The sequence below is a fragment of the Pleurodeles waltl genome, chromosome 8, assembly GCF_031143425.1.
Source record: "Pleurodeles waltl isolate 20211129_DDA chromosome 8, aPleWal1.hap1.20221129, whole genome shotgun sequence".
In the NCBI taxonomy this organism is placed as follows: Eukaryota; Metazoa; Chordata; class Amphibia; order Caudata; family Salamandridae; genus Pleurodeles; species Pleurodeles waltl.
In genome coordinates, this window is record NC_090447.1 from 1,366,128,273 (window position 1) to 1,366,140,795 (window position 12,523).

At 41.5% G+C, this 12,523-nt stretch overlaps 1 protein-coding gene across 6 annotated transcripts in view; it reads right to left on the reverse strand.

Moving 5' to 3' along the window:
- The window catches only part of CNTN5 (contactin 5), a 3,179,309-nt gene that overhangs the window by 22,326 nt on the left and 3,144,460 nt on the right, over positions 1–12,523 (reverse strand). For all 6 annotated transcript variants that reach the window (XM_069202389.1, XM_069202386.1, XM_069202392.1 and 3 more), the window contains one exon: positions 6,931–7,099. In XM_069202389.1, coding sequence (XP_069058490.1) covers positions 6,931–7,099 — 169 coding nt within the window. The remainder of the gene's footprint in view (positions 1–6,930; positions 7,100–12,523) is intronic.

The window sequence follows — 12,523 nt, forward strand, 5'->3', positions numbered from 1 at the left end:
GGTCCAACACCCAACTGTTGACAAAAAGAGGATCATTTGTTGAACAAAGAAGAAGAAGAAAAAAAGCTTTTTTTGGCATCCTTTCCCTTGAAAAGCAGGGTGCAGACACGTCACTTGCTTGTATTTTAGTGAAGAGGATTATCATTTGTCCTTAGTGCATATCTTTTATAATAGGGGTTATTAGTTGGCACCGGTCTTATGAATGTTTCATGCAAAGTGACACTGAGAATCTAGCAGAGCCAAAAAAGATATCATTTGAAATGTTTAATTAATTCATACCTTACGGCATATGTAGTCACTGCTTCTTATGTCTTCGTTGTCCAGTCAGTAGCCCTGATGAAGACGAAACACGTGTTGGCTATGCTGACCACATTTTGATTCAAATGTCCTTTGGGCTACCTTACAATATTTTTTTATAGCCAATGTGTACTTTATATTCTGCATTGTTTAGTTGATTTCTTTTTTGTATTTGTGATGTCTACTCAACAGTATTAAAATGTGTTAACATTTCTGTTTGGTTTCTTCTTTGTTCAATACAAAGTCCTTTATTGGACAATAGTTGGGTGTTTGGACCAGTACAAATTTGTGACTTCACATATACTATTTGCATGGTTCTCCAGAAATGTACTATTGCTGCATAGAGAGATACAAACTATTCACTAATTTTATTAAAACTGTGGCTATCAAACAACTTTTATTGTTTCATGAATTTAGTCAATTCAAATAAACAACTCAGTTGCTTCTAGGCACAAAACTGTATTACTGTCACTTAGTTGGTACACTTGAGCAATGCCTCCTGCAAACAAAATGTATGCCATTGGTATATTCCTGGTGTGGCCAATGCTGGATTCCAAGTGCCATATCCTTTCCATCAACTTTGGTGACTACTACTTGGACACTTGGTGCTGTATGAGTTAATGAGGTGCATACTGATGACTGTAGTATTGAGCCTGGGCAACTGTTGCCTATGCAATTCTGTTTCAGAATTCTGGATACACACTTCTGACCTGGAAAGATTGATGAGACTTCTGACTGACAAGTATGCACTGACCTATGTCTGAACAAAAACCAGTCAGACAATTAAAAACTCTCAGAACCCATGAGCAACAAGCCTAAACAATTACATTGAGATTCATACACAGCAGCGATACCAGCAATCACTCTCAGACATTGAATCTTCCATTGGGTCTGTAGGTTCAGAGGCCTCCAAGATGAACACAGAAATGCAGTAGCATCAATCAGACATGTGTTAATTCAATGCAATACTACATGCCACTGAACCAAGACTGAAGGATGTGAAGGAAAGGATAGACTCTGCTCAGGAGTGAAGTCCCAAGATATAGTCATACAAAAAAGGTACATTTAGAAGACAGGAGAAGCAGGGGCAATGTCTGGATTTCTGGTGTACCAGTAAAATTTGAAAAAGATGACAAGGTTTCATTCATAGTCGAAATTGTCTGCAGGCTCTTAAAGATGAATTTGGAAACACCACTTAAATGCCAACAACTCCCAGAGCATGCCTAAGCTTTGCATAGATGCCAAAGGGCAGCAGGCAAATACTGGTATGTTTCCTATTTCACCAGCATACATTACAGGTTAACTTGGCAGACACATTTCAAGGATCAGTATACTGACAATATTATTTACACATTAGCAGAGTTTTGCTACGATGCAAACATGAAAATGAGAGATGTCCGGCTTTGAGATCAGACATAAAGAAGTGGACTATCCAGTTTGCTCTTTTTAACATGCAAAAATGTTGTTCACCATCAATGGCAGATGCAAGGAATAAGAGGGCCCGATGACTTTAGGATATTTCAGGACTGGATAGATTCAACAGAAATGGATACCTTTTGACCAGAATACTCCAAGGATGGACCATGTCAGAAGATTCTTGTTGGAGGCAAAGATATCAGAACCAGTATAATGAGACAGTGATTATTCTTTGGGTGAACAGAGAAAGAAACGTTGTCAGCTCAGCCCAATATGTGGGTCCAAATCACAAATACTTTTAATTTCTCATTTATATAATAATCTTTTGTGACAATGGGTACCGTATGATTTCTAGTTAAGAGCTGGTCTCTGATATTTAGGTTGTTAGCCCTACTATTTTCATAGGCTAGAACAAATGGCCCCTTCTAAGAATCTCAGGTTGTCTATTTCTAGAATGCCTTCTGGAGTATGGGCCATGGAAATTCAGCAGAGCCCAGCAATACTCTATTATGCATTTACAATTGCTGTCTTATAACAATGGTGGTGGTCATAAGAGAACAGGTGGCAGAAATGTTAATATGGCATTAAGTGATAATATATGTCCAAGTAAGTAATCATGATGGAATTTATAGAACAGTTTTATATCATGATAAAGGGTTGTGCTGGGGAAGAGGGAGGTGCCAATGCTGGGCCACCAATGGTGTGAAGTTATATTTTATTTACTGATCAAGACCAATTTATGGTATTAGCTAAGGACAGCAGGTATCAATAGGGACAGACAATCCTCAGTTTTGCTGGTTTAGTTTTACAGGTACACTGTTTGGCTTCTTATTGCAAGATAGTTAAATATGCTTTTGCTTTCAACTAAGACTCACACAACCTAAATTAGAATTATCCTATGAATCCTTTTCGCAATGTTGATTGCAATTCATCATCCTCTACCACTTCTTACTATACCTGTTCACACCTCTCATTAACCGCCATGTTAACGAACTGCATAATCTACGGTCCTGCACTATATCATAGCTGATGTTTGCAATGGACCATATTATGTCTACTACAGACCTCATCTATGAAGCCTTACAACACTTTCCTTTCTTTATTGCCTTCTTCTAGTGTTCCACTCCAGAAATATACTGGTATCCTCAGAATTAAGGCAAAAGACTCTATGATATGCTATCATACTTAACTTGCAATGGCCTAATACACAATAGAAAGAGAAAGGGACTTTTCACCTGTTTAGATGCAAAACACTCCAAAAGAGCCCGTTGCCTGAAAGAACGCAAAAAATTGGGACAAGACTGAGTTGTTAAAGTAATTTATGTCTGCAGACGCGTGTTCCGGGTGATGGATCTTCAAATAAAGCAATCTTCAAAAATGGAGGAGTAGCATTACTGTTCAGAAAGACTATCAGTGAGTCTGATGATTTCGGGCATTTTGTTCTTAGCAAATCGTTGTATGATCGGTCTATGGTCAAGTGGGAGATAATAAAGACTTCCTCTTGAGCTTAACCTATGTATTATTTTCCTTTGGTAAGATTAAGGTATTGGGATTTGGTGGGAAAGGAGCAGCTGGAATCAAACCATTGATTATATACTGGACAGAGTCCTTGATATCAGGAGTTCATAAGACAGTCAATTTAGGGAGGCATCATGATAGATCACACTTTAGTCAACTCTTGGCATGAAGGGAGCATGAAGGAGAGAGATTACACTATTATATTGTGTGTCAACCAAACTTCATCCTGTATTGATTTTTTTTTCTTTATCTTCATTTCTGTGTTGCAGAAGTTGATTTTGGTGCTATTCATCCTAGGAGGGGTATCTCATTATCAGTATAAATAGGCATTGTGACTCCCCCATTGCAATCTTAGAGCATGAATACAGCTACATACAACTACATCTGAAGGACAATGATGGATCTGTTGGTTAAATTTAAATACTGTGGTGAGTAAAGTCTATGTGAGAGGTCAAATTATGAGAGCTAAAAGAAAAGCTAAATCTAAACAGGATAATCTTGAAATGACTGTACATCATCTTACATCTAAATAAAATGCTTACCCATTACAGCCTGTGCTATTCTACCAGAAGATCGGATGACATACTTTGATGTAAACACATTATATACTTTCCAGAGTATGCACTCTCCTATTTACTAAAAAGTTGTGATGAACACGATAAAGACGGAAACCGCTTGTAGAACTTCAGAATGTGAGCCCAATTGAATGCCAATGTATTCCCATGAAACTCAGCATAGTCGGGTAGAGCAGTCAAAGATTTTTTTTTGGGAAGTCGAGGGGCTTAGAAATTCAGAATGTAGCACCTTTTAAATCAGTGACATCAGTAGACTTATAAAAAGATTTTATTGTATCGAAATGAGTTATTTGTTTTAAACATTGCATAAACTAGGGCTCATAAGACAACATAGTCCGTAGCTGCAAATGTTATAAAAATTATTGATCTTTACTCTGCAGGTGCTATAAAACTGTTTCAGGTTGTATCAATTAGGAAGAAGCCCTGTTACTTATGACTATGGGCGATTATTGGTGAATACATTTTGAGGGGTTAGGGAACAGTTATTTATGATTTATTTAAGACAAAAGGAGGACTGATTGCATACAGAGGATTGGAACTAATCCTAGAAACCTGATGCTGCTTGTTCATTGGCCTGGAACATGTGTGTGGTCTATAATATAATTGGAAGATATGATCTCACCTTTGAGTTGAAAGAGCACAAGGGCGTTATGAAGCGCTTCAAGACAGTGGGTATCTGTTATAACTCTGATTTACTTAAGCAGATGATTTCTTAGTTGATAGAACTCTAACAAAGCGTTTTGGATAGATTCATTGCTAGGGCTCCTTTAGTTACAAACCACACCCCTCCCTTCTTTCAGCAACACACTACATCACAATGTCATTTCTTGTGAGGTCCGGGACATTCATCTGTTTCTTTTTACCCTTCCCCTATGTGCACTGCATATTTTAAGAAGATGTTAGTGCTCTAACAAAGCCATGTTTGATCATAAATGGATCATTTGACACAAAGTCCTGGCCATTCATCAATTCACGGTATGGAGGATGGGACTCGGGAAGAGAGGATTATGTAGTTGAATAGCTGGCATAGGACAGGAAGTGTGAATATGGCTGCTGGAGAGTGTTCCTGCACCACTACTCGGGCTGGCAGACATTTTAGTGTCATTCAACAGACACAGGGTGTTATGTGTGAGACTTTCTAGCCATTTGGGGTGTTTGATGGGCCATGGTTGATGGTGCAAAGGAATTATAGAAAAAGATGTGAGCTGGACAGGAGCCTTGCTCTTCCCCCTATAAGTTCCAACTGTGCTACCTTCTCCTTTACCAGGCTATCCATTAGGTGGCCCACTCTTCCCTATCATGCACTGTATCTCCAATGGTTTCTGTTGAACGAGGATAACAATTCTGCATGGCCACAGCCCTCACAATTTCCCTCCTTACTGGGCTGCAGGTCTACATGTGTATTCTCACTTTGGCCTAGCGCTTAGCACCCTGCCAATCCTTCTGCTAAGTGACCACAAAGCTCTCGTTCTTAAGAGCCATGATGGCGGTAACTTGTCATCTATGTAATTTTGTCTTAGCGGGAGTATGAACACAGCTTTGTAAAGACACTACCATTGCTTAGTTTCCATAATTATTCCTCCATCCTCCTACAACTCTAGTCAGGCAAAGTTTAGTTTTAGAGAGAGCCAAGACCTAGTCCTGCACTTAATGAGATCTTAGTGTCAGACTTATCTTCCATGACACTGGCTGACATCAATCAAGAGTTCAGTAATACACAGAGCAGGCAAGCTGCAATATTTCCAGGTGGAGAATGACCAGGGATGGTGGTCACCTTAGTCTGGCTGGCTGGAGCTGCCTATCAGGTTTGATCAGGTTTCTTTGCCTTTAATGAATCATAGTCAAATGAAAAGCAACCCATGCCAATCTGTGTATTTATTCAATGCATGCTAATCTCTGGCGCGTAACAAAATAGCTGATGTGAGTTTGACGCATCTGTTCCTGGAAAGATTTCATTACCTATCTGTATGCTTTTCTCACATAGGAGCAAACAAACACAAATGATGGACGGAATGCAGAACCAATCAAATATTCACCCCCGACACAGATCTAGGTTTAATCCATCAATTCTTTTGCTCACACAGGAGATCGCTACATCCAGCAGATCTTTTTGAGTAGAACACACAAGTCACATCACCACTCCATGTAATATAGATGTTTGAATATTTGTACCTCGAAGGAATATCGATAATCAGTCGACCACTCAACCAAATACAACAATCCATATTGGACACAGCTTTTGGTACCATTATGTGTACAAAACAGTCAGAAGCCATATAATCTTCTCAGCATTTGCCACCTCAAGACACATCCATGTCAAGCAGTACTCACTCATCATCCTACAGTACTACACAGAAGCCACAACCCTTGGCATCATCATGCATGGCCTTAAAGAAGGTTAAATGTTTCCCACTCGAACATCTGTTCCCTCTTATGTGTGTGCTGCATTAATAAATTTAGGTGATCACAGTAACACTAAAAATAGTTTGATTTTTTTTTCTTTTATTGTTTTGACACACCCTTGAAACCTCAAACTCTATAATTTAGGAACATGTTGCTTAGTTAGGTCCTGTTATCCACCTACATGTCAACACTCCCAGTTTAGGTAGAAGACTCACAATGAATACTGAAGTATTTCAATGCAATATGAGAAGGACGCCTCAATATTTTCCTTTAGGCCTGGTGGGTCATTGTGGCTAAAATCTCACAAGCTAGAAAGCAGGTTTATTGTGTTTTGCTGTAGTGGTTTCCTACACGTGGGTGATCAGAAGAGGTGAGGTTTCAGACTAAGGACTAACACAACATTGCCAAACAGCTCACTAGTCGTGAACTGGTGATGATTTTGTGCACAGCATGGGTGTAACAAACAACTAAGGCACATTTCTGCCTTTTAGCACCACTCCTACGAATTCTACAATTAATAAAGGCATTGAGCTTAGGAGCTCCTCCCCAGCTCTAATATTGCATCTGGGTTATGGTCTGGGCCTCGATGCATAAGGAGAGTCTGTTTCGTCATGGTCACCTGAATGGGGTTGCAAGAGTGGAGCTAGGTGTTTACTATGCAGATCCATTTGAAATTTGGATAATCACATCATCTTATTTTAGTAATGTAAATTTTAAATACCTGACAATGACAGCACTCGTATTTCAGAACTGGCTGTTCCATCTCCTCCTTCACTAAAGGCTCGCACTTCGATGATATAGACACCAACATCAGGAAGAAGTACGACTGCAGATGTCTTAGGTGTTTCAATAATCTTGCTGTCACTTTGGCCTTCTTGCCTGAACATGATCTATGAATATAATCAGATATTATATTATTTCGCAATAATCTTTAGCACCTGAGGACAATATAGAAAAAAACTAAAAACGTAGCCTGTGTTGTGGCTTCATAATGGGTGGTCAGTGTTCTTGACAACGGCTTGTGTTAGAACAATGCAAACATATTTAACTTCTCATGGATCAGTGACAAAGAGAAAATGTAGAAGAGAAAATGAGAATGATGTAGGAAGCATTTGAAAGGTGCTATTAATTTGATGTAACAGATACATAAAGACAATAAAAAGTAAGATCGCTGGATTTAAATTTTCATGTCACTTAATTCATGAATAATCTTAGGTCTACAAGCAGCTCAGGTCTGACTGAGTAATAAACTGGTGGGGTACACAAATAACTCTCGATACCTTAGTTTTGAAGGCCTGGTTGCGTTAGTAAATATAACAAGAATAATTACCACATAACCGGATTTGACCCATTAGTGAGTTATTTTTGTTTCTGTCTTCAAGGAATAAAACAAAATTATAGAAAAGAATAGAAAACAACCACTTTCTCTTGATTTCTGCAATAATCTTTGATTATACTTTTTACAATTAGCTTAAAGATACTAAACTCATTCCTGTATCCTCCATACTACAGTTAATTGACTAGCTCTGAAAATTTCTGCTGTCCTTGTATCCATGTTCCTGTCCCTTCCCTAGTACCTTGTTCACTGGAGGCCAGGGTTACACATTTCTTGTCTGGTTCCAGATCAAATCAAACATGCGGTTTGGGGTTCATACAACTACTGCAGTGAGCACAAAGCAGTAAACAGCTGGCATAGGGTATGGAGGCTTAAGAATATTACTCAGATATTCCAGTGAGTCAACTTTGGAGAGAGGAAATAACATTTGACGGTTGTATTTGCAAGCTAATTGCTGGAACTCAACTTAAACTAGAATCACCTACCAAGAAAATTCTGAAAATGTCTCACAGCCGAGTATGTAGTGGGCAAATAGGATCCTACCACAGATGCACTGATGAACAAGTTACTTACCTTCGGTAACGCCTTGTCTGGTAGAGACATATTTTAGTCTTACCTTAGAATTTCCCCCAGGCGTCAGTCTGGATCAAGAGATGTTTCTCGAGCAGTACCCCTGGGTGCCATTAAGTGACGCTGGTCGGCTCCATGGCCATCATCTGCATCATGCACACCAGATACATTGCAGGACCTATATAGGTGCCATCCCGGCGAGCTGATGTTAGTTTCCTTTCACAACTTTCCACAACAGAAGCGTGGAGCCACGAAAGACACTGACCACTGGTGCGTCAACTCCCTGTTCCTAGAAATCAGTTGCATAGCAGGAAAGATGGGAGGGTCGGCAAGGAATCTGCAACTACAATATGTCTCTACCAGATAAGGCATTACTGAAGTACCTTATTCATCTGATATAGACTTCTAGTTGCAGATTCCTTACCTTAGAATAGATACCCAAGCAATACCATCCCTGGAGGAGGGTTTGTGAACCCAGATCATACTAGGAAGTCCTGCAGGACCGAATGGGCAAAGTACCTGCTCCGACAGATCTGACTGTCCAGGAAGTAGCATTTGGTAAACGTTTGCACGTTGCTGCCTGACAGATATCAGGACTGGAACTCTACTGCTACTGCAGTGATTACAGCTGTCACTCTGGTAGAATGAGCATGCAAACCTTTAGCCAATGCATGGTACATTTTAATGCAGAGAACAATCCATCTAGAGATGGTTGGTTTTTGCACTCCCCGACCTTTCTTTGCATCCACATACCCAACAAAGAGATGATTTTCCACCACTCTTTGGCACGATCAAGGTAGAAGGCCAACGCTCTTTTTGGGACCAGGCATTGGAGTCTCTCCTCTTCCTTAGAAGGATGAGGGGGTGCGTAAAAAGTAGACAAGGTGATGACTGGCCAACATGAAAGGGCGCAACCGCTTTTGGTAAAAAGAAAGCCCTGCTGTGAAGCACCACTTTGTCAGGATAGCTAGAAAGGTAGGGTGGCTTAGATGTCAATGCCTGCAGCTCATTTACTCTGTGGGCAGAATTGATGGCCATAAGGAAGTCTGTTTTTAAAGTCAGAAGCCTGAGAAAGGACAGTTATGAATTGGCTCGAAAGGAGCACACTTTATGAAAGTAAGAAACCAATTCAAATCCTATTGGGGCATTATGGATGGGGATGGAGGACACATATGGGTAAAACATTTAAGGAATATACTAACAATAGGAGATTTAAACAAAGAGGGTTGGTCAGGCAATCTCAGAAAAGCAAATATAGCAGACAAATAACTTTTGAGGGTGCCCAAAGCAGAGCCAGCTGGGCCAAAGAAAGTATAAACAAAAATACCACAGAAAAATGGGCATAGAAGGGGTCAACAGACTTGTATGTGTACAGCAAATGTGTTCCATCAACAGGTATATATTGTTTTTGTGGAGGGGCACCTAGCTGGTAAGACTTCGGGCTAATGGTCAAAAGCTGTCAACTGCCACTGATCAATCTAAATGCAAGGAAGCAGAAACTGGACAGGGTCCGGTGGAAAACCCTCTCCTGCTGCTGCGACAGAAGATCCTCCTGAAGGAGCAGTCTGTGATCTGAGGATCGATGGTGTTAGAAATGGGGTCTTTGGTTGGCAGTCAGGTTACCCCTTGTCCAAGCAAGGACCCTCACTGTAGTCAGGGTAAAAGAGAATTACCCTCAGCTAACCCCTGCTTATCCACTTGGTATCTTGGCACGAGCAGTAGGCTTAACTTCAGAGTGCTAGGTGTAAAGTATTTGTACCAACACACACAGTAACTCAATGAAAACACCATAAAAATGACACAACACAGGTTTAGAAAAACAGGAAATATTTATCTAAACAAAACAAGACCAAAATGACAAAAATCCACAACACACAAGTCAAGTTATCAATTAACAAGGAAAAAGAGTCTTCATTTAGTTTTAAACACACACTAACACTGTTAGTGTGTAAATGTACCCTGGGTGTGTCAAAAATAACCCCTCACAGGTGAGTGTGCATTAAAAAGGGCTTGTGATGCGTCGATTTCACTCACGATTGAGACCTTGTGTAGTTTCTCCTTTCGTCGGGTTGGGGCGTGTCGTTTCATCTCTCTGCAGGAGAGCGATGCGTTGATTCAGTCAGCACTCTCAGGTCCGGGCAGACCTGTTTTTACATGCCCAGTGGTACCTGCGTCAGAAATCCAGCCGCACGATGATCTGAAAACCATACAGCGCAGGTTGTGATCTCCCAGCCTCCATCAGCAATGCTGCACGTCGTTTCTCCACCTCCGTGCGTCAATTCTTCGGTCGCGTTGCACGCAAGCATCGATTTTCAGCTGCGAAGCCGGCGGCGCGTCGATTTCCCGGCCACAGATCGGAGTTGCGCCGATCTTTTCCCTGCACCGCGTTCTGTGCGTGGATTTCTTGCTCTTAGGCTGCCAGCTTCTCCTTTCAGGGTCCCAGTAACTGGATGAGCACCACTTGGCAGAGTAGGAGTCTCTCCATAGACTCCAGGTGCCAGAGGAAAAAGAAGTCTTTGCTGTCCTTGAGACGTCAAACAACAGGAAACAAACTCTAAATTAAGCCCTTGGAGATCTTCACAAGATGGAAGGCACACAAAGTCCAGTCTTTGCCTCTTACTCTGGCAGAAGCAGCAACTGCAGGATAGCTCCACAAAGCACAGTCACAGGCAGGGCAGCTCTTGTTCCTCAGCTCTTCAGCTCTTCTCCAGGCAGAGGTTCTGCTTGTTTCCAGAAGTGTTCTAAAGTCTGTGGTTTTGGGTGCCCTTCTTATACCAAATTTCTCCTTTGAAGTAAGCCTACTTCAAAGCAAAGTCTCTCTTGAATGTGAAATCCTGCCTTGCCCAAGCCAGGCCCCAGACACTCACCAGGGGGTTGGAGACTTGGAGATTGCATTGTGTGAGAGCAGGCACAGCCCTTTCAGGTGTGAGCGACCACTCCTACACTCCCTCATAGCACAGATGGCTCATCAGGAAATTCAGACTACACCCCAGCTCCCTTTGTGTCACTGTCTAGTGAGAGGTGCAACCAGCCCAACTGTCAAAAAGACCCAGACAGGGAATCCACAAACAGGCAGAGTCACAGAAATGGTATAAGCAAGAAAATGCTCACTTTCTAAAAGTGGCATTTTCAAACACACAATCTTAAAATCAACTTTACTAAAAGATGTATTGTGAGCTCAGAGACCCCAAACTCCATGTCTATCCGCTCTCAAATGGAATCTACTCTTTAATCATATTTAATTTAAAGGTAGCCCCAATGTTAACCTATGAGAGGGACAGGCCTTGCAACAGTGAAAATTTTTTTTTAGCACTATTTCACTGTCAGGACATATAAAACACATTACTATATTCCCTACCTTAACCATACACTGCACCTTGCCCTTGGGGCTACCTAGGGACTTCGTTAGGGGTGCCTTACATGTAAGAAAAGGGAAGGTTTAGGCCTGGCAAGTGGGTACACTTACCAAGTCGAATTTACAGTTTAAAACTGCACAGAGCTGCAGTGGCAGGTCTGAGACATGATTACAGGACTACTAATGTGGGTGGCACAGCCAGTGCTGCAGGCCCACTAGTAGCATTTGATTTACAGGCCGTGGCACCTCTAGAGCACTTTACTAGGGACGTACAAGTAAATCAAATATGCCAATCATGGCTAAACTAATCAACAATACAATTTACACAGAGAGCATATGTACTTTAGCACTGGCTAGCAGTGGTAAAGTGCTCAGAGTTCAAAAGCCAACAACAACAGGTCAAAAAAATAGGAGGCAGGAGGCAAAAAAATTGGGGATGACTCTGCATAAACTAAAAAGTCTAACAGATGGCCATGCTCAATAGCTCCGGATACCAGACTCTTCATGACCAATCTGAAGCCACAAGGATTACATGGGCCTGGTCGTTCTTGATCTTCTTGAGAACTCTGAGCAGAGGTTGTATGGGAGGAAAGGCATACAGGAGACCTGAACGAAAAGGTTTGCTGACCGAGTGCTGCCTTGCAAACTCCAGCACGCAAAACTGCTGACATTGCATGTTCTCTGGCAGTGAATATATCTAACCAAGGCTCTCCAACTATTGAAAGTTGTGCCACCTCTGGTTGGATACCCCATTCTGATCGACCAGGCATTGACAGCTGAGTTTGTCGGCTCTGGCGTTCAGAAAACCCACCAAATGTTGAACCAGAGAAATGCAATTTTCCAACCATGGCCAGAGGTACAGAGCCTCCTGTGAAAGAGTCCACGACCGCACCCCACCCTGCTTGTTGCAATACCACATGGCGGTGATGTTGTCTGTGAACACCTACACCACTTTCCCTTTTAGAGATGGAAGAAATGCTTTCAATGCCAATCTGATCACCCTGAACTCCAAGAGATTGATGTGGAGCTCGCCTCTGCCAGAGACCAGACACC